General features: G+C 42.0%; 2 protein-coding genes and 1 long non-coding RNA gene across 4 annotated transcripts in view; 1 reads left to right on the top strand and 2 right to left on the bottom strand.

Moving 5' to 3' along the window:
• The window catches only part of LOC110086420 (integrin alpha-X), a 42,608-nt gene extending 30,150 nt beyond the window's left edge, over positions 1–12,458 (top strand). For both annotated transcript variants that reach the window (XM_072976877.2, XM_078377112.1), the window contains exons 19-30: positions 267–340; positions 709–850; positions 965–1,078; positions 1,814–1,893; positions 3,009–3,092; positions 5,101–5,179; positions 5,358–5,465; positions 6,504–6,590; positions 7,425–7,538; positions 8,057–8,149; positions 8,308–8,418; positions 8,613–12,458. In XM_072976877.2, the coding sequence (XP_072832978.2) occupies positions 267–340; positions 709–850; positions 965–1,078; positions 1,814–1,893; positions 3,009–3,092; positions 5,101–5,179; positions 5,358–5,465; positions 6,504–6,590; positions 7,425–7,538; positions 8,057–8,149; positions 8,308–8,418; positions 8,613–8,729 (1,203 nt within the window). In that variant the 3' untranslated portion in view covers positions 8,730–12,458. The remainder of the gene's footprint in view (positions 1–266; positions 341–708; positions 851–964; positions 1,079–1,813; positions 1,894–3,008; positions 3,093–5,100; positions 5,180–5,357; positions 5,466–6,503; positions 6,591–7,424; positions 7,539–8,056; positions 8,150–8,307; positions 8,419–8,612) is intronic.
• LOC140701328 (uncharacterized) lies at positions 138–5,358 on the bottom strand. The gene is made up of 2 exons (XR_012080270.2): positions 3,853–5,358; positions 138–301 (listed from the first exon to the last, which is right to left on the bottom strand). It is a non-coding gene; the product is annotated as an uncharacterized LOC140701328 (long non-coding RNA).
• Positions 11,586–18,629, bottom strand: part of LOC110086421 (integrin alpha-X) — a 40,461-nt gene continuing 33,417 nt past the window's right edge. Inside the window, exons 29-32 of the mRNA XM_072976878.2 lie at positions 18,508–18,618; positions 17,172–17,328; positions 13,399–15,592; positions 11,586–11,813 (exon numbers count right to left, since the gene is read on the bottom strand). Coding sequence (XP_072832979.2) covers positions 17,197–17,328; positions 18,508–18,618 — 243 coding nt within the window. The 3' untranslated portion in view covers positions 11,586–11,813; positions 13,399–15,592; positions 17,172–17,196. The remainder of the gene's footprint in view (positions 11,814–13,398; positions 15,593–17,171; positions 17,329–18,507; positions 18,619–18,629) is intronic.

Raw genomic sequence — 18,629 nt, 5'->3', positions numbered from 1 at the left:
CAACTCTATGGAATGATGAGTGCTCAAAATTCCTACAGCCTTGAAACATCCTTGATGATGTTTGGTTAACCTCTCTCAGTTTAACCCCCTGTAATGAGCTATGTGATGGTAAAATAGGAAAGGAAGCCAGTGTGCAATTTGTGTGAAGAATTGTGTTATCAAAATCTATACTCAGTAGGATCTTTTATTTGCATATAATTTTATTACATTCACTTGCCATCAAATGCTGACATTCTTTCTCTTCTCTTCTCCATATCTCTTAACAGCTGCCTTTTGAAAAGAATTGTGGTAGAGATGGAATCTGCAAAGATGAATTAAAAATCTCTTTCAATTTCTCTAGGTAAAGTATGATCTTCTTCTTTAAGCCCTACCCCCTGTGGAAATTTTCCAGGCCCGCTGAATCTCAGATTGGCAAGAGCCTGGTGAATTTCCAGTCTTCCAGTATTTAGAAAATTGCAAGATGGAATGTGAGAAGCACTATTAAAATACCTCAGCTGGAAATGAACAACTGGCCCTAGATTTTCTCTTGCAATCAGCTCTTCTCATTGCCTAAATTACAATTTTAAATCAAGATTTAGAACACTGACAGCCAGGATCAACCCTGGAATATGTTCACAGCTATAATAAAGAAAATTGAATCCACGTGGAATACCTCCCCCCTCACACACACAATATATATGCAACTGGTTCTCTTCCTCTGTTCTGCAGCCTTGACACACTAGTGGTGGGCCTGACGTCTGAGCTGAATGCTACAGTCTTCATCCGAAATTCTGGAGAGGATTCTTATAGTACCACCGTGACATTTTTATACCCATCTGCACTTTCCTACCGCCGGTTCATGCTGCTGCAGGTAATAGAGGTGCAGAGAAACTAGAGTTGTCAAGTACCAAGGGATAAGTACTCCTCTCAGAGGGCATTGCCTGTCCAGTTGATTGATTTCACAGCCTGATCCCTTGCTGCTCAGTCCAACAGGAAATATGTCATGATTAAGTGTGCCTCCATCCCCACGGCAGAGGAGGATCCTGTGAGGAACACCACCTGTGGCATCAACCAACCCATCTTCCGAAGTGGAGCTGAGGTAAAATCCTACCACTAGCAGAGAGGTGGACTGTTGTTTTAGTTCAGGAGAATGCCTTCCGTGGCACTGGTAGAAGTGGTGCTCTTCTCTCAGATCAGCCATCTTTGACATAACATTTTCTGTTCAGCTAATATCAGTCTTGAGTGATTTCAGACAAGGCTTTCATCTTGTCGTCCTGCCTCATCTACTGAAGAGGGTTCACGCGAAGATAAACTGCATTTATAGTCATTTACTGCATTTCATAGCTTCTCTTTTATTTTTCCCAACCATAAAAGATATGTTATGAAAAAAAGAATAGCTACACCAAGCCTTCTAATCGCTATCAAGGGGTACCCTTCATTCATTGAAACACTGTCTGGTTCATTCTGTGAGCATCTCAACATCTGAGTGGGAAAAATGTCCCAGAATCAATGTTTTTATATACAGGTCTTTAGCCTACAGCAAACAAGAGCTAAGACTTTTACCAGAGTTCTCAGGGAGGCACTGTGATGCCAACATAAATGTCTGCAGATTTAAATAAGCTTTGCCAAAGCTTCTGCCCACATTTTCTGGTAATTATGGTCCTTTGTAGAGGTTACAGATCTGAAGAGGCCTCAGCTGCATCCAAATGTTATATAGTTTCCTGAAAGAAGCAGTTTAGTTGACAGTTATCCCTGAATATTTAAACCTTGAGCAAATCTTCCTCAACATTCTTCTGCCATCCATCAACATGCATTATATCTTCTTTTGCCATAGGTCATCTTCATTGCCACCTTTTCCATCTCTCAGGATGCAAATCTGGGAAGTGTGGTGCAGATCAATGCCACAGCTGGCAGGTAAGTCTAGCAATATTTGATGTTCCTACCCGACAAACGTAGCAACAATTTCTGATTAGCAATCAAGAAACCTAAGCCACATTCACGCTGATTTGCAGTAAAGTCCAGTACAAATTCTGTTTAGAAATAATCCCCAGAGACTGACTCTCAGATCCACCGATGCAGATCTGAAGCCTTAAATGTACAGAGTGAGGGGGTTACTACATGGACATTTGTCCAATTGTTTGATTTGTGATGGGCTAGTTCACTCCTTTTGCTATCAGCCACATGATATAATTGCCAGTGTGAGCTAGACTGTATTCAAAGTGCTCCTATCTGCATCTTTCTGGGTCTTTGTCAGGAGCAACTGTTTGTCAGGTACAAGTAGAATTGCTCCATTCTGGTTCACTTCTAGCCTCCATGATTGCTGGGATCTAACCAAACTGGAGCTAGCTGCTTTAAAGTCTCCTTCTGCTTTCAGTTTCCAAATATCTTAAAGTAGCTTAAGAACACAGCTTAGCCACTTCACAATATTGGGAAGTTTAAAACTTCCTCTGCCCCTCTGTGGAGGAACAGAGGGGGATAAACAAATTTGGATTTTAAAGCCTATTAGGACAACACTGATGTGCTATATCTTTTAGGAAAAAAGGAAAATAACATTTTAGAAAAATTTAAAATATGTCTATGCCACTTTTCTCCCCAAAAGGACCCAAGGCGGGAAAGTTTCCTTCCAAAAGGAGGTGGAGAGAGGAAGGGCAAAGAGGGGAATTTTGTTTTTGTTGTTTTCTTAAGAAAATAAGCCAAATAGGCTCACCTGAGGTGCATGTGCCATGTGGATGCAAGACCGCACCAAATGCCATACCAGACCTCTCTACCTGATATTCAGTGACCCTATTCAACTCCATCCAGCCCACTCTAATTGAGCCATGAAGCCAGGCTCTGAATGTCTCTTGATGTCTCAGAGTTGCACCATTTTTCTGCGGTAAAGTTCTCCGTTTCCATGTCCAATGGCCTCATGTAGTTTGTTATACAGCAGTGGTGTGGGAAATGGGGTTCTTAGCAATGCAAAATATGGAAGTGCAACATATGTCCATACATATCCCTCTATGCATCTCCCTCTTTTCTTTTCTTTTCAGTGAAAACAATGGCCCCACCACTCAGGACATGATTCACCAAGAAAAGTTGCCCGTCAAATATGCTGTGTCTGTCTTCGTCAATGCGTAAGTGACTGTAACCATTCTGGAGTCAAAACGAGCTCTCTTTTATCAGAGGGTTTGTTTGCCAGAGCTTGGGAAAGTTCCCTTTTTGGAATTTTTATTTTAGAATGTAGATTATTTTTCTGAGATCAGTTGTTTACATAACAAAAGCTGCTCTCTTTAGATTGTTCTTAACAATACATTTCTCTAGGTCAGCTCTCTCTAAAAAGAATGAGTGCCACTTCTATATTACTTTGCTGATTTTCCTTTTGTCTGTATTTCATGTCGAATCATGCATGTCATGGAGGAAAGAGAAATCTGCTTTTATCAGAGGGTTTGTTTGCCAGAGATTGGGAAAGTTCCCTTTTTGGAATTTTTATTTTAGAATGTAGATTATTTTTCTGAGATCAGTTGTTTACATAACAAAAGCTGCTCTCTTTAGATTGTTCTTAACAATACATTTCTCTAGGTCAGCTCTCTCTAAAAAGAATGAGTGCCACTTCTATATTACTTTGCTGATTTTCCTTTTGTCTGTATTTCATGTCGAATCATGCATGTCATGGAGGAAAGAGAAATCTGCTTTGCTCCATGACTTGAAAAAATAGGTGACAGGAATTTCTTCATCTTCCAGAATTATTAACTGTCTTTCAGCTCATTTGCTCTTCTGATTTATCTGCTAAGCATGTAAAGTATAAAAGAATGGAGAAGATGAAGGTTAAAGATTTGTTAGCAAGATGTCAATAACAAATGAAGATGTCTATATACATAGGGATCAAGACTGTACCTGTCAAAAGCTTCATGCATCTGTTTTGTGTTTCACCAGTGCAGACTGGTATGTTTTCATGTACAGAAATGCCCCATAGCTAGAAATCTGTCTTCTTCACAACAGCAGGGCTCCTACTTTTCCTGCCTGCTTAGGAAGCTGGGTATTTTCTTTTCTTTCCATCTTGGTTTATACAGCCAAGGGGAAGGTGGAGCCAGTTGTCAGAGTTTATCTAGCTCTTATTAAATCTGAAATCCAGACATCATAGCCACAGTGGGACAGACCTCTCAGGCAGCAAAAGCAGAGGGATAGGAAGCAGGCCAAGCTATGCGCATCATACAACCTGCATCCTGCTCCAGGGTGAAAACAGATGCTACAGATGCACAACGTTCTAGGCTGATTCCACCCAGTTTCATGTTTGAGCCACCAGACAAGCAAATAAACCTGTTTCCCTGTTTCCCTTTGTGTTAAGCTAAAAGAGAGACTGAGAGATGAAACAGCACATTCATGCAAGCCTTTTAAGCAATATCACTTTCTAATTACTTGCTGTTCTCTCTGTAGCATCTAGTCTGATCAAAAACTATCCTGTTTATTCAAATGTGGGTGATGCTTTACCCCAGTGCTGAGGTAAAATTCTACTGGAAGTCCAGTTGGTTTGACAGGTTAGAGATGACATCCATTGCCTCATGCTGAAAAATATCATGGTCTGGCCCCATTAATCTCCATCAAGTGCACTCCATTGTTTCCCAATTTAAATATAGTTTCTTAAAGCAGTGTTTACTGCATTCCTCCCTCAGCAAATCCATTCTATGAATTTCATTATAATTTTTCTGGTTTCTTTCTGTTTATTGAATCATTTGGGATATATTCTAGTTTCATGAATCTTTCTCTTGTAATTTGCTGCCTGCAGTTTATTTAACCTGTAAGTAAATGGCCATAAATTTGCTTGTGAGCTACCGCCTTTCTGTGCGGCCTTAACAACATCAACAAGAAGGCTATGGGGCCCTATGGAATTTAAGAAAGCTTATTTCCATTCAGGTGTGCATAGGCTTGCGGCTTTTATCAGTCACTTACATTTTGTTTTTGTATGTCTATTTAAAAGTCCCAGGGAGGTCAGTATGATTTACAAGTAAATTTAAATAGGATTGCAGCCTTTTTCATTACTGTGCACTGAATTTTCAAATGCTACTTAAAATGCATTTAAACCCAGGGTGTCTGGTTGGTTACATAGTGGTGTTTCTGAGCTTCCCTCCATCTTGTTTCTTCCAGTGTTGATCAGTCAACCAAGAGCATCAATTTTTCTGCTGGCCAGGAAGGCGAAAGTCGGATCGTAGAACACTACTATGAGGTGAGGGGGATATGGAACATGATGGGATTAAGAAGATGGAACGAGCAAGACTGTATGGGACATTCAAGCCTTTGAGCCAAATTGCACGAGAAAATGCTCATCTGGTTTAGTGCCTAGAATAAGACCTATAAGTGTTGAGTTCTTGCTTGTATTAATGCAGAATTTGTCTCTTCTTTAGCTGAAGAACACGTATCGGCGAAAAATACCTGTCTCTGTGAGATTTCGGTTTCCTGTGCAGCTGAATAGCTCATGGGTTTGGAATGCATCCGTGAATTTCCTCCCTGAGGTATACCTCTCTGAGGCTATAAAGATGCTTATTTGCCCTGGGTCAGTGGATAAAACACTGTGCATGGAGGATGCTCCTGTCCAATTCCAGTCCTGCCAGTTCAGATTCATTTGAGGTTACCCTCCATTTCCACATTTCATTAGTGGGCTGAAATAGTTTTAAATGGTGACTAGATAAATGCATGGAGGATAGCGCTACCTGTGGCTTTTAGCAGTGAGTAATACATCTTACTGTTCCACAATGGGTTACTGTATAGTTCGGTATCAAGGCACCACTTTCTTACTGCCCTGTGCCTAATGCTATACCCCTGAAATTCCCAAAGGAAGTTTTTGCTTCAAACTTGTAAATTGTGATTTGAATTTTAAATATAATTCTTCCTAGGTCTGTTTTAGGCCTTGATTTATTTATTTATTTATTTTTTAAAAGAAAATGATCTGTTAGTTCTAGTTTCTTAAAAAGTCCTTTCATTGATTTATGCTTCTGGAGTAGTTTTTCTTTTTTTACCCCCGAGTGTGCCAGGACTCTGTCTGAACATCTACACTGAGGCTACATAGAGCTCACAGGCTTCATTTTACCCAAACAAGGAAGTCAGCTCAAGACGCTAGCCTCAGGCAGATCACTTTAAAAGGTTTGTTAGTTAACACTATATAACTGCACCATGATCAGATTGGTGGGCTTATAAACAGAGACATATCATCTCCACGTTCATTAATGAAGTATAGATTCTCATCCCTATTTAATTACGATAAGCAGAGAACCATAAAACTGGTAATAACATAATAATGTATCATTGGATCAGAGAAAAGACCAACTAGATCATATCCAGTAATGGCCAGGGAAATGCTCCTGGCATATCACCAATAGGGGATGATGGAGACAGCTATCCCCTGTCTTCTTCTTAGGGTCAGGAACACTGGCGTGAAGGTTTCCATGCCAAGAGAGAGGTTCCTTCAAGTCTAGAAACAGCCTCTTCCTTGCATGAGGAACAAAGTCTCCCTAAATTCCTTCCAAATGCAAGATTTCCCTCTCTTCCTCTAGGTGTCTTCCTTGGTTCAATGTGTTCCTGAAAACATAACCATGGGATCCAAGGATTTTGTGAAACAATTAAGAGAGCATCCCATTCTGGTGAGTACACCCTACTGTAACGTCAGCAGCCTTATTTTAAAAGGAGTTACTTGATGGCTCATTGGACGTAGTGGCGCTGCGGGTTAAACTGCAGAAGCCTCTGTGCTGCAAGGTCAGAAGACCAGCCGTCGCAAGATCGAATCCATGCGACGGAGTGAGCTCCCGTCGCTTGTCCCTGCTCCCGCCAGCCTAGCCGTTCAAAAGCATGTAAAAATGCGAGTAGATAAATAGGTACCACCATGGTGGGAAGGTAAAGGCGTTCCGTGTCTAGTCGTGCTGGCCACGTGACCACAGAAAATTGTCTTCTGACAAACACTAGCTCTATGGGTTGGAAACGGAGATGAGCACCGCCCCCTAGAGTCGGACACAACTGGACTAAATGTCAAGGGGAACCTTTACCTTACTTGATGGCTCTAGATCAGTGTTTCTCAGCCTAGGGATCAAGACCTCCAAGGGGGTTACCAAGGGTTTTGGTAGAGTTGTGGGTCACCTTATGTGTGTTGAAGTCCTTGTTAAATAATTTCTCCCTGGAGTGGGATATTAAAGTTAGCGTGTATATATATGTATGAGAAACTGGCCCTTTGGGGGGACAGGCCTGTACTTTCTGAGAAGGGATGACTTTACCCCATTACTTTTTATACAAGCGTGGCAGTGGGGAGTGTCACAGATTACTTGGCTGTTATGAAAGGGGGTCACATATTTAAAAGGTTGGGACTCATTGCTCTAGATAGATCATGGATTTATTGGGTGGCATTCTAGATCAGGGATATTCATACTCAGGTTCAACACCCGAATTCAGACCTAACCCTGAGATATCCATCCACTTCCTTCCAGGACTGTTCTGTGGCTACCTGTAAAACCGTGCGTTGTGATGTCGCATTCTTGGACATGGAGCGAGCTCTGAAGTTCACTATCAAGGGGAACGTTAGTTTCAGCTGGGTCTCCCAGGTATGAAGTCTGCCCCAGGGATTTATTGGGTTGTTAGGTGGAAGGGATAGGAAGCTCTCCTTTGGAAGCTGTTGGCACCATTCTGTCCGGTCCCAGTAGACGTTGTCTAGAGGGGCGGTGTAGAAATCAAATAAATAAATAAATAAAAATAAACACCTGAAGCATGTATTCAGTATGAGCTTAACCTCGTTCTGTGAAGAAGGTGTAGCAGAATTTTTAGCACCTTCACCAAATGATGGTTCTCAAAATTCTCTCTAAGGGACACTATCATGGTTGTAGTGGAATAGAATTGATATGCTGCTAATGAGGACATGTCTCTGGTCAGCTGCATCTCTATACCCATCAGGAATTTTTGCACAAGAACAAGAAATTCCTTACGGGCTTTGATTTCCTGCATCAGGTTGAACTCAATAATCCTTGGTGCCCCCTGGTTTTTGATTCCATAGATTTTTATTTGATGTGATATTTCAGGCAACCGGCTGCACAAAACACCAAGAGAATTTATGTCTGTCTTCCAGACCCAGAAAAATACATTGACCCTGGTGAGCTCAGCTCAGATATCCTATGATGATAAGAAATATTTCCAAAAGGAAGGCTTTGTACAGAGCCAGGTAATGAGAACACACAAAAATGTGTACAGTATTTTGGGTGTAGCTGGGAAATCTGTTTATAGCTTTGAATAACGAGTAGGTTCTTCTGAATTAGACTTAGTGAATGAAGTAAAGACTCCTGAATTGTCTGTCAAGATTTGTTCTCTCCTACCCTGTAGGTGAAGACTGTAGTGGAACACTTGGTCATCCACAACTATCTGCCCATCATTATAGGAAGCAGCGTGGGGGGTCTAATCCTCCTTGCTCTGATTGTTGCTGCTCTCTACAAGGTAAGAACTGAAAGCAATCCTAGCAGGTGAACTTCAAGGTACCACCTGCTCATGTAAATACACACAGAGTTATATATATTTTTCCCCCAACTCAAATAAGTCAGGACTTATCAAGAGAGGGGGGGACCCACCCCTCTAAAGCAAGGCTTAGCAGTAGCAACCTTCATCTGAACCTACTTTCTCTTTGTTTCCAGCTTGGGTTCTTCAAGCGACAGTACAAACAGATGATGGATGAGGCAACAGATGGAAGCGGCGAAGCGGCTGGACCTTCACAAGATGTCAGCCCCAGTCCTGATGCTACCAAAGGATAACCAAGCTCACAATCCATGCTTTCTTTAGGATCCCTTCTGGTACTTCCACCACACTCAAATTGAATTTGGCACTGAACAAGAAGAAAGGACTACTCCAGGGAGTAGCTAAGGTCTGCTTCCTATGTTACATTTTTCTTACACCGAAAAAAAATTAATGGTAGGAAATGACATTAAAACATATAAATTAATATTCATGAGAACTGCACACATGCTGAGAAGTTACAGGAAAAGGGACGTTCCCAGTAGGTATGCACACACTGAAACACACACTTACGTTGTGTGTTTATGATCTGTTTATGATTATTTATATTTATCATATAAACATAATTTATATGATTATGTTATATGATAACAGAACTAGATCATCTCTTACAAAGAAGTGCTATCTTTCCGGGGGGGGGGGGAATGCCCACCATGGACCAACATTTGCATTAACAGAGGTGAGTTAAGGCAAATGAGTTAAAATAATGACCCTCTTCTCTTCCAATAGAATATATTACCTTCCAACCAAAAAACATGCTTCCCAGGGGAAAAAATCCAAGCTGTGTACTCACCTTTTAAACATTCATTTAAAACAAGCTAAACCCAGTTCAAATACAGGCTTTTTTCCTAGTGTGACCATGCTTTTGGGTCTCATTCCTCTATCTATGAGAGTGCAACAGTCAATCATACGTTGAAAAACAGTTACCATGAAAACATGTGTTTGTTTCTATGCCGCTTCAGGAATAGATAAGTGCATGTTTTTATTCTATACATGTGTCAGCTGCAGTACTGAGGTATTTAATTCTTGTACAAACTTTCAGATTTTATTTTAAAATCGCACAACCTTATTGGTATAGGAAAACAAAGAACAACACAGGACAAGAGTAGGTAACATGGTGCTTTCCAGATGTTTTGGATTGATTGGACTGAAATTCCCATTAGCTCTGTTCAGCATGCATAATGGCTGGGGATTATGGGGATTATAGTCCAAAATGTCTCAAGGGTTTAAGATTGCTTACTTCTGACATCTCTGTTACTACAGGAGAAACTGTGGGAATATTTTTTTTTTGGTGAAGTTACTTCATTCTGCACTCATCCTGTATTTTCCTGCTATCCACACGACATAAGGCTTGTCTCACTAAGTTCTGTACTTTCATATGTGATGCTTGCCATGCCTTTTCTTCCTTCCTTCAACACAGGTTAGTCTTGCTTTGTTCCGGAACTGGAGTTTCATGCTATGGTACTTTCTGTTGAAGTTTCTGACCAGGGTCAGTGACTCCCAGTTGAAAGCTCGGTTAGGGATACAAACTAAGAAAATACTCCTAAAAGAGATGCTGCAGCAAGGAAGTGGGTTTCTAAAATATTTTGAAAACATTTCTAAGATTTCCTAGAGAGAAGCCGTTTTCAGAGAAGTGGCTTTCTAAGGGGAGATCTGGACACAAATGTTGGTAAAGACCAGGCTCCTTTGCAATCAGGCAGGAAAAGGAAAGGAGATTTTGGTCTCTCTAACTAACCCCTGCACCAAGCTTCAGTGACCAGAGGTGTGAGGCCTGAATGATTTGCAAAGATTGGCAATTACCATATTTTTTCGTGTATAAAACAACCCTTTTCCCTAAAATCATTAGAGAAAAAAATTTAGGGTCATTTTATACACGGAAAGAGGCAGAGGTGGAAGCAGAGGCGAAGGAGCAGCCGCTGCCACCGCCTCCAAATCGCCGCCTCCAGCGCCACTTGCAGGCTCCCTTCAGGCAGGGTACAAGGCGGCAACATGAGCTGGAGGTGGCTCCGCCTCCGGCAAAGGTCAACATTGGGGGTCATCTAATAAATTGGGAGGGGATCATATACACGGGAAAATACGGTACTCCTTCCCTCTCAGCCAGGTCTGGCTACAGGATTTAAAACCTCAGGCAAAAATATTTTGGTGAAATTTTGGTGGTTCTGTATACCACTTGTCCTTTCTGAAGCTCAACCTCCTATGCACAGTTGGTGCCTGAATATGACTGACTGATGTTTATTCCACACCGGCTGTATCTTGCGCCTAATTTGGTAAGTCCATGAAAATGTACACCCCCAACTGGGTAGCTCAAGCTGAAGCAAAGTTTGCACTCTTTAAAGCTAACAGTGACTGAAACTCTCCTGCCATTTTTGGCAGAAAGCAACATTAATGGATGGGAAAACTCCCCCCACTGCAGGCAGCAGTGCCTCTAAACCTCCCTGCCACCAGAGAGGGAAGAAGCGGCACGTTGGCTGGCTGCTGTTATAGTTGGCTTTGGGAGTCAAGACAGAATGCGATGATGTCCAGAGGACTTGCCTCAAACTGTGGCTCATCTTGATTTGTGGAAGCCAGAGGAAGGGAAAAGAAGCCACTTCTAATGAAAACCACTTGATGTCCCACAGCCTGCCTTTCCTCTCTCCAATTACATGGAAATGTGTAGGGATGTCACTGCCTCCAATGGAGAATGGTTTGATGCCTCCTCCTTGGTGACAAAATAGGGCAGATCTTAGAAGCAGCATGTCCCTGAGTCGTGGTGATGGCAGGAAGGAGACATGTATTTGCTGCGGCAGTACTTTGCCGCCTGGAGAGATCACCACAGTGCAGCTCATGGCAGAGCCCGGCCCTGATGAAAAAAGAAAACACTGGGACCTTAACAACTGTAAACATGGGGAATGTGCCAATACTAATAGAAGCAGCAGGAATTTGGAATAGAAGGCTTATGTTTGCACAGTAATTAATTATCTGTGAAGGACTACCAGAAAGAGCATGGTCTTTATCATATATGTTCATCCACTGGTCCTCAGCGGTCTCCGAATTTCTCTTATCTCACTGAAAATTTGAGAGGAGCATGAGACTACAAAACTGGAAACAGAAGAAGATGCTCTTTCCCATGAAATTTATTTTTGTTGTCTCTGGACAGGAGAAATGGTCTGAAAGTAGGGATAAACTTGCATCCGGACCCGTGGCTCTCTCCATGCCCATGTCAAAGATGCGAAAAGAACAACAGTAGTTCAGTGGTGGATGTCTTCGACTTCATAGCCAGTGGGCAGTGGATTGGTGCGAGGATTGTGCAAGAGGGTATGGTTTCCATCACCCCAAGGGTAGGGCTAAAGAAAAGAGAGAGCAAAAGAACACAGAGTTGAGAGGCTGATCATGCTACAGATCCGTCCACTTTGTACGTTTGCTTGTATTTTAATTTTTGTTTTGTTTTCTATCTACCATTGCTGTCAACAGAGCAAGATGGCTTTCACAGCTCCACGTTCAAAGCTGTTGGCAACTAGACCATGCCCATAAATCATTCCAACCACTTTCCCTGTTATTGGCTCACCTTTGTTCTAATGCGCAGGTGACTATAGGGGGCAAAGTCAGGTCGTTTATGCCTACCCGGCTCACGGCCCTTTAGCCAAGCGTTCAGCCAACAGACAGCCAACCCAGGAAAGGCCACCACAAAGCACAGGATCTTCCATGTCCTTGCTGTGTTGCAGAGAGGAAAGGGAGATTATCAAGGGTACAGAACATAAACTGGGGAGAAATGAGAAATTCATTGCGTTCACATTTTAATTCAAGATTACCCAGTTCGTACTTTCACGTGCAAAATCTGAATAAAATGTGTGGTCGTAAGTCTGAACAAGGCTTGGGGGGGGAGCTCGTGTGTTTTTTTAAAAAAGAAAAGTGTGCATGGAGAAATGTGTATTTTTAAAATAATGTAGGGGTAAAATTTTGTGAAAAAAAATAAAGTGGGGGCAATCTGATGCAGATGCAGTAGAAAAACTGGTTCCTCAGCGAGTCAACATGATAGATTGACCTGTCCATAGCATAATCAACAGCTGATGACACTAGAAGACATTTTGCTTATGTTGGATAAATTAAATTAATTTGCCACCCAGTTCCTTTGGGCAATACACCACCTCCTAGTGTATCCTGAACCAGACAGCTGTGTTATAAGGCCAGTGTCCTCTAGCAGCTAAACAAGGTCATTCTTGCAGAGTGAGAATGCAAGGAACTGCCTTAGACATAAAAATATTGGGTTTGAACCAGACACAAATGGGTGCCACTGGGCTGGCTGAAGTGAACTTCCCCCTTTCAACTTCCTGAAAATGCTGCACGCAGTATTAGGGCTTCAACGGCTGAGTTGCAGTGAGAGACAGTCTCCCCCAAATCAGAAAGAGGCCCTTTTCATCAGCAAAGTACTTCTGTCATGCAAGCCAGATCCTAGGTCTACTGGTCTCTATCCCAAAGCACAAATCCAGAGTGAGATCCAATCGATTGGATGGGTTAGAGAGCCGCAGAGAAAAAAGGCATTCTGTGAACACCTTTGGAAGCTGCTATGTACACTAAGTGTGGAGTTGCAAAAAGACATGGATACATGTCTCGAATCATTGAAACCATGCATTACCTGTTTGATTAGAATTCAGTGCTGAAGGAAGGAGATGGCCTTTGAAATAAACATTTGTCAGGAGGGGGAGATGTAGTTGAGGAATCAATGCTATTCAAAGAAATCATTGGGCATAATTTACTTCCCCCATGTTCATTTTTGAGCATTTTTGTTGCCTTGGAGCCATTAATATAAAAGCAGAAAAAATAACTACAAAGAAGTTTGAAATTCTGTAAGAACAGTGGTCCAATGTAGGTTTACTATACCACATTTATCACTGAAGGGGATGGGCCCTGCCCGTTGCTAAATTCACTTACCATTAGACCTACCACCATGATGTCCACCAGCAGCTGCTGTTGCTAGATTTCTCCCTTGGGCCACCAGCTGAGCAGCGTGTTGGAAGCGAAGCATGTTAGAAGCGAAGGATGCCGAGTAATTCTGCCAATTAGATGCAGTTTCTAGATGGAGAACTTCAACGTTGTACTGTTCGGCCTCTGTCTTTGCTGCCCTGCGTCAAGGGCCTTCCTGTACTGCCCCCTCCAACAATACCCACTCACTCCTCCCTCCCTTCTAGTTCTACTAGTTATGCCCATCTGACACTGTTTATCCAATGAACCTAAGAGATAAACATAACCCACTTGGGATCTTGTCCAAAAAACCCAGCAACCAATGCATGGGGACAGAGTCAAGGTCTCACTAAAACTGGCTTGAAGCCCAGACACTTGTCATCTTCCCCCCCTCCCCACCCTTGGATTCCTGGAGTCTATTTATAGGTAGGCTCAAGAGAAACTTGGAAAGTCCAGGCTCAAAGGGGGTCTAGAGGAAATACCAGTAACCGGATAACAGCAACACATTTTTGACAGTATTCCTCTACATTCCCCCAAAATACAACACCCCTGACAATGTTAATTTAGAATGATTTCCCCCAGTTTGGTGCCTCTCTCTTCCTCTCTCCCAATTATTTTCTCATTATGCCTTGCTTAGAGCTGACCATCAGATCCTGCCCCTCCTCTTTTCTTAACTGTACAAATCCTAATTTCTTCCACTGCTGTCAAAGACGAGGTTTCCTGGAACCTCATCATTGATAGCTCTAAGGCGTCAGTACTGATAAAATCTATCAACCATGCTGTATAGGACAACATGTGTATATTACTAGGAATATAACAGTAGCCCTTTGTATTAAACTTTTTTTTAATACTGAAAGACAGCCTGTATTGGCATGGCAGGACAAATTCATTCATTCAATCAGGCATTCAATTTATATACCGTCTCATGGTCCAAGCACAACTCAAACAAGTCACACTCTTTGTTGATAATCACCTTTACTAATAAGCCGTGGTTAACCATGGTTGTTGCTGCTTATGTACTTTAGCTTTATTGAAACCATAGATGGCCATGACATCCAAGCTCACAACAGAAGTTTGTTCCTGGCTTCTTTCTCCAGCTGACAAAAGAGGTGGGGAGCAAAACAAACCAGGAAAGGGTAAGACAAGTGGTGAGGTGTTTATTCATCGGTGGCTTTTAAAAATACTATTTTTTCTTCTTTTTTTTATAATGTCTTCATAAATTCTATGTAGGAAATTCTATTCACAATTCTATGTAGGAAATTGAAACCATTAAGTGTCCCAAATGCTATTCTTCTATATAACACAGGGAAAGCACAGGTGTGTGATTCATTTGCATTCATAATTACATCTTGCCTATTACATTTAATCTTCTCACTTCCAAGCAAACAAAATATATATTCAACATATTGAAAACAGTTGCTTCCAGAAACCAACAGGAACTATGAAACATATGAACAAAACTCTTCCGCCATGTTACAGACAAACCATCTAGAAAGACGTCTAGGGGTGATAATAACTGAAATATGTGTGCTGATTTGACAGAGATGAAAACATGTAAAAACATAATCCTACCATTTCTAATTTTATCGACTCTAGTCCACCAGTACTTATGCCATAATCAATGTGGCTTAGAATCCTGTCCATTTTTGCAGAACTCCATGAGTCGAACGCTCTGCCTCAGTCCTCCCTTCCTCTATTCTGCCCTTGGAGGTTGAGCTGACTTTTCATTTTCTTCCTCCTCCTTTTCCTCCTGCAGCAGTCTCTCTCCTCACCTGTCATTTTCAGGCAGGATGTCCAGGGAGGCCAAACTTTCCATCCCATCATGTCCTGAGACCCATTCAGCTGTCCCAGCCAGCGCACGGTAGCTGGGACAGGAAACAAGACAGTCGGCTAAGGATTCACATCGGCCTCCTCCTCATTTCTAATTTCAGAAGAACGCATCAGAAGAGAATGTTACCAAGAAGGACATTTCTGAAAATGGAGAAGATGGAGAGGGGACCAGAAGGCTGAAGAGGGGGCAAGAGCTCTGGGTAGCTCAATAGCAGGAATTCTTGGAGACAAGGCAGTCCATTCAGCGAGGAAGGGAGGACTCAGATACGTCAGAGGTAGCACCATGGGATGATACCAACATCTCTCTGGCCTTCCTTGAGCAAGTGGTCAAAGCCTGCAGGTGACCAAGAAAAGAGTGGTTAGCTCAGTTTCTTCTGGCACAGAGTGGAGAACCAGAGAAGGCCTTTTGACAGTTCTACAGTGTTCCAAGAATGCAGATATTGCACTAGCATGATTCTAACAGCTGTGAAGTCCAAAACACTGCATTCTACTAAGGATCCCCAGGATTCTCACCTATCTTGTCCCTTAACATACCCCACAAAAGGGCCTAAAGGCTGTAAAGTATATTAGGTCCAGAGACGGTGCCTCCAGTTCCCTCCTATTTCATTTTCTCATTTGGTTTCTCCTTATTCATCCCAATCTCCACATCATGATCATCATAATCATAAACTCTCTTTTAAGAAAAAAATTACCAGGACACTGCACATAGAATAGAATAGAATAGAATAGAATAGAATAGAATAGAATAGAATAGAATAGAACACAACAGAATAGAATAGAATAGAAAAATTACCTAAGACATTGAAAATGGACAATATTTTGAAAACAATAGAAACAAAGGCTCAATATAAGAAATGACCATTTGAAAATAAATTAAACAGTTGGAAAAATAAGGCACTGCATGGACAACACCTGAGAAATATTAATGGAAAGCATAATAATTCAACATGGGCATGGCCTAAACTGGGGACCATTAAAAAAGAAACTGGTGGCTTGATTTTTGCTGCACAAGAGCAAGCACTCCAAACAAATGTAATGAAAGCCAAGAGGCAAGGAACTAATGCTAACAGCAAATGCTGACTCTGCCAAGAAAAAGATGAAACCGTATCACACCTCATCTGTGAATGTCCAACGATTGCACAAACAGATTACAAAATTAGACATGACAGGATGGCAAAATTAGTGCACTGGTCATTATGCAAAACTATAACTTGCCAGCCCCCAAATACCCATGAGATAGAGAAGATGTCAGAAAATGACCAAGTCAAAATCTTATGGGATTTCTGGATCCAAACTGAGAGACACCTTGAACATAACACACCAGACATAGTAGTAATCGAATGAAGAAATGTCTGGATCATTTACATTGCAATTCCAGGGGATGCCAGAGTTGAAAATAAAGAATTGAAAAAACCAACATAGAGATCTGGCAATCGAAACATATCGCCCCTGGAAGAAACGCACTTCAGTGGTCCCTGCAGTCATTGGGGCTTTGGGAACAATATCAAGAGATTTCACACAGTACTATAAGCAGTTGCAGTTCTCATAAATTACACCATCAGAGCTATAAAAAAATGGCAATATTAGGAACAGCATATAAACTGTGCCAATATTCAACAGATACTTAGGTTTTTGGTTAAAACTTGTATTTGTTATATAATACCAGTCAATGTTTTTATAATTTTGACTGTGCCTATTGTTTTTGAACAACAACAATAACATTTAAGAAGAATAGGTACTATTCCATCAGCAATGGAGGAATGCCATTGCCTTGATGTTCCACTGCTGGGATTCCCATTGGAATCTTTTTGGCCACTATGGAAAACAGGACTATAGGCTTTAGGTCTAATCTGACAAGGATCTTCTTAAAACGGACATGAGTGAAGCACCCTTCGAAGTAATGACAATATTACCTAGGAGGTCTAAGATGGTCAGTCATCAGTCAACAATGTCTTTGTCAGGGGGAGAGGAGTCTGTTTTCTGTGTGGTCGGGCTGGTAGGCTCTGCGTTTTCATTGTCATCCCCAGCCTCACTTAGCATCTGTTTATACTGACGTTTGAAGAATCCAACCTAGAGAAAAAGAGAACGGGAAACAAGTGAAGAGGAAATCAAATGGGAAGTGTCAAGATAGTGGTATCCCTTCAAGTAAAGGGCTTCAGACCTCAGTATTTAGTTTCTGCAGGATAAATTAGGAAACAACACCACTAATTTAATATTTACAGAAGCAATTAGAGGCATGAATTTTTGGTTTCTTCGACACCCATTCCCAGAATTCTCCAAGATCTCTCCAGGCAGAACTGTGGGCGTTCCATCCCACAAAACCCCATCTACAGATACATTTCTCTCACAAGGAGAAAGGCTTAGCTCCAAGGTTTGTGAAACCTTCCTATTGATAATGTACATACAAAAAAAAATAAACTGCTCCCAGATGCTCCTGGGAGTTGTAATCTAGCTGCCCGCTATAGAGGGTGCTTCCCAAAGAACTACAACTACTAGAAAGCACAGTGGCAACGTCTTTTTCTTTTTCTTTTTTTGGACATTAGTAACAGAAACTGAACACCATGGAGCCTGGAAGATAAGCCATTTGCCAGGTGAGCGAAATGTAGGTGTCTCTCAAGTTTGTCTCTAATTCTGCCTGTCTGCCTGCGGAATTCTTGGAGAATTCTGTGAATTGGAGTCCAAAAAACGAAAGGCCGGAGGAGACACGAAGGAAGGGAGGGAGGGAACATGGATAGCTCAGTGGCTTAGGTGTTTGAAGCTGGGGCTTCAATCCTCCACTGTGCCTCCTTGAGAGGGTCTAGACTAGATGATCCACAGGGTCCCTTCCAGCTCTGCAGTTCAAAGGTGGTTATTATTATTATCTCTCAAAGCAACGCTCCCCCCCCCGGTGAAATATGTCTGTGTCTCATTACATGTGCTCTTCTTCACCACTGTATCTCACATGCTTTTTGTGATTGGTCACTAAGAAGTAAGGATGGGCTTAAGTTACCAAACTGGCTAACAAGACCAGTCCCTCTGAGAACACAGCGTTATGTGAGGAAGACCAAGCTAACCATGGGCAATACACATTCTGCTGAATATCCAGTTTGAACCAAAAGGGGAGGCACTGGGCTTCAAACCAGCAAAGACCAGCTAAGGCTATTCCAGGGAACAGAGAAATGTCCTCTGAGCATGCTTAGCATCTCCTCACCCCTTCACATAGACAAACATGTTTTCTGCCTCTCGCACCCATCCCAAACTCCATCTCACCTTATAGAGGGCTGCAGCAATCAGTGAAAGAAGGACGAGCCCTCCAGCTGTGCCACCAATGGTTACAGGCAGGTAATTGTAGATCTCAATACGCTCCACCACTGTCAGCACCTGGGAAAGCA

Source organism: Pogona vitticeps, chromosome 6 (assembly GCF_051106095.1).
Source record: "Pogona vitticeps strain Pit_001003342236 chromosome 6, PviZW2.1, whole genome shotgun sequence".
NCBI lineage: Eukaryota > Metazoa > Chordata > Lepidosauria > Squamata > Agamidae > Pogona > Pogona vitticeps.
Note: the sequence above shows the minus strand (reverse complement) of the source record. Positions and strands in the feature narration are given on the sequence as shown.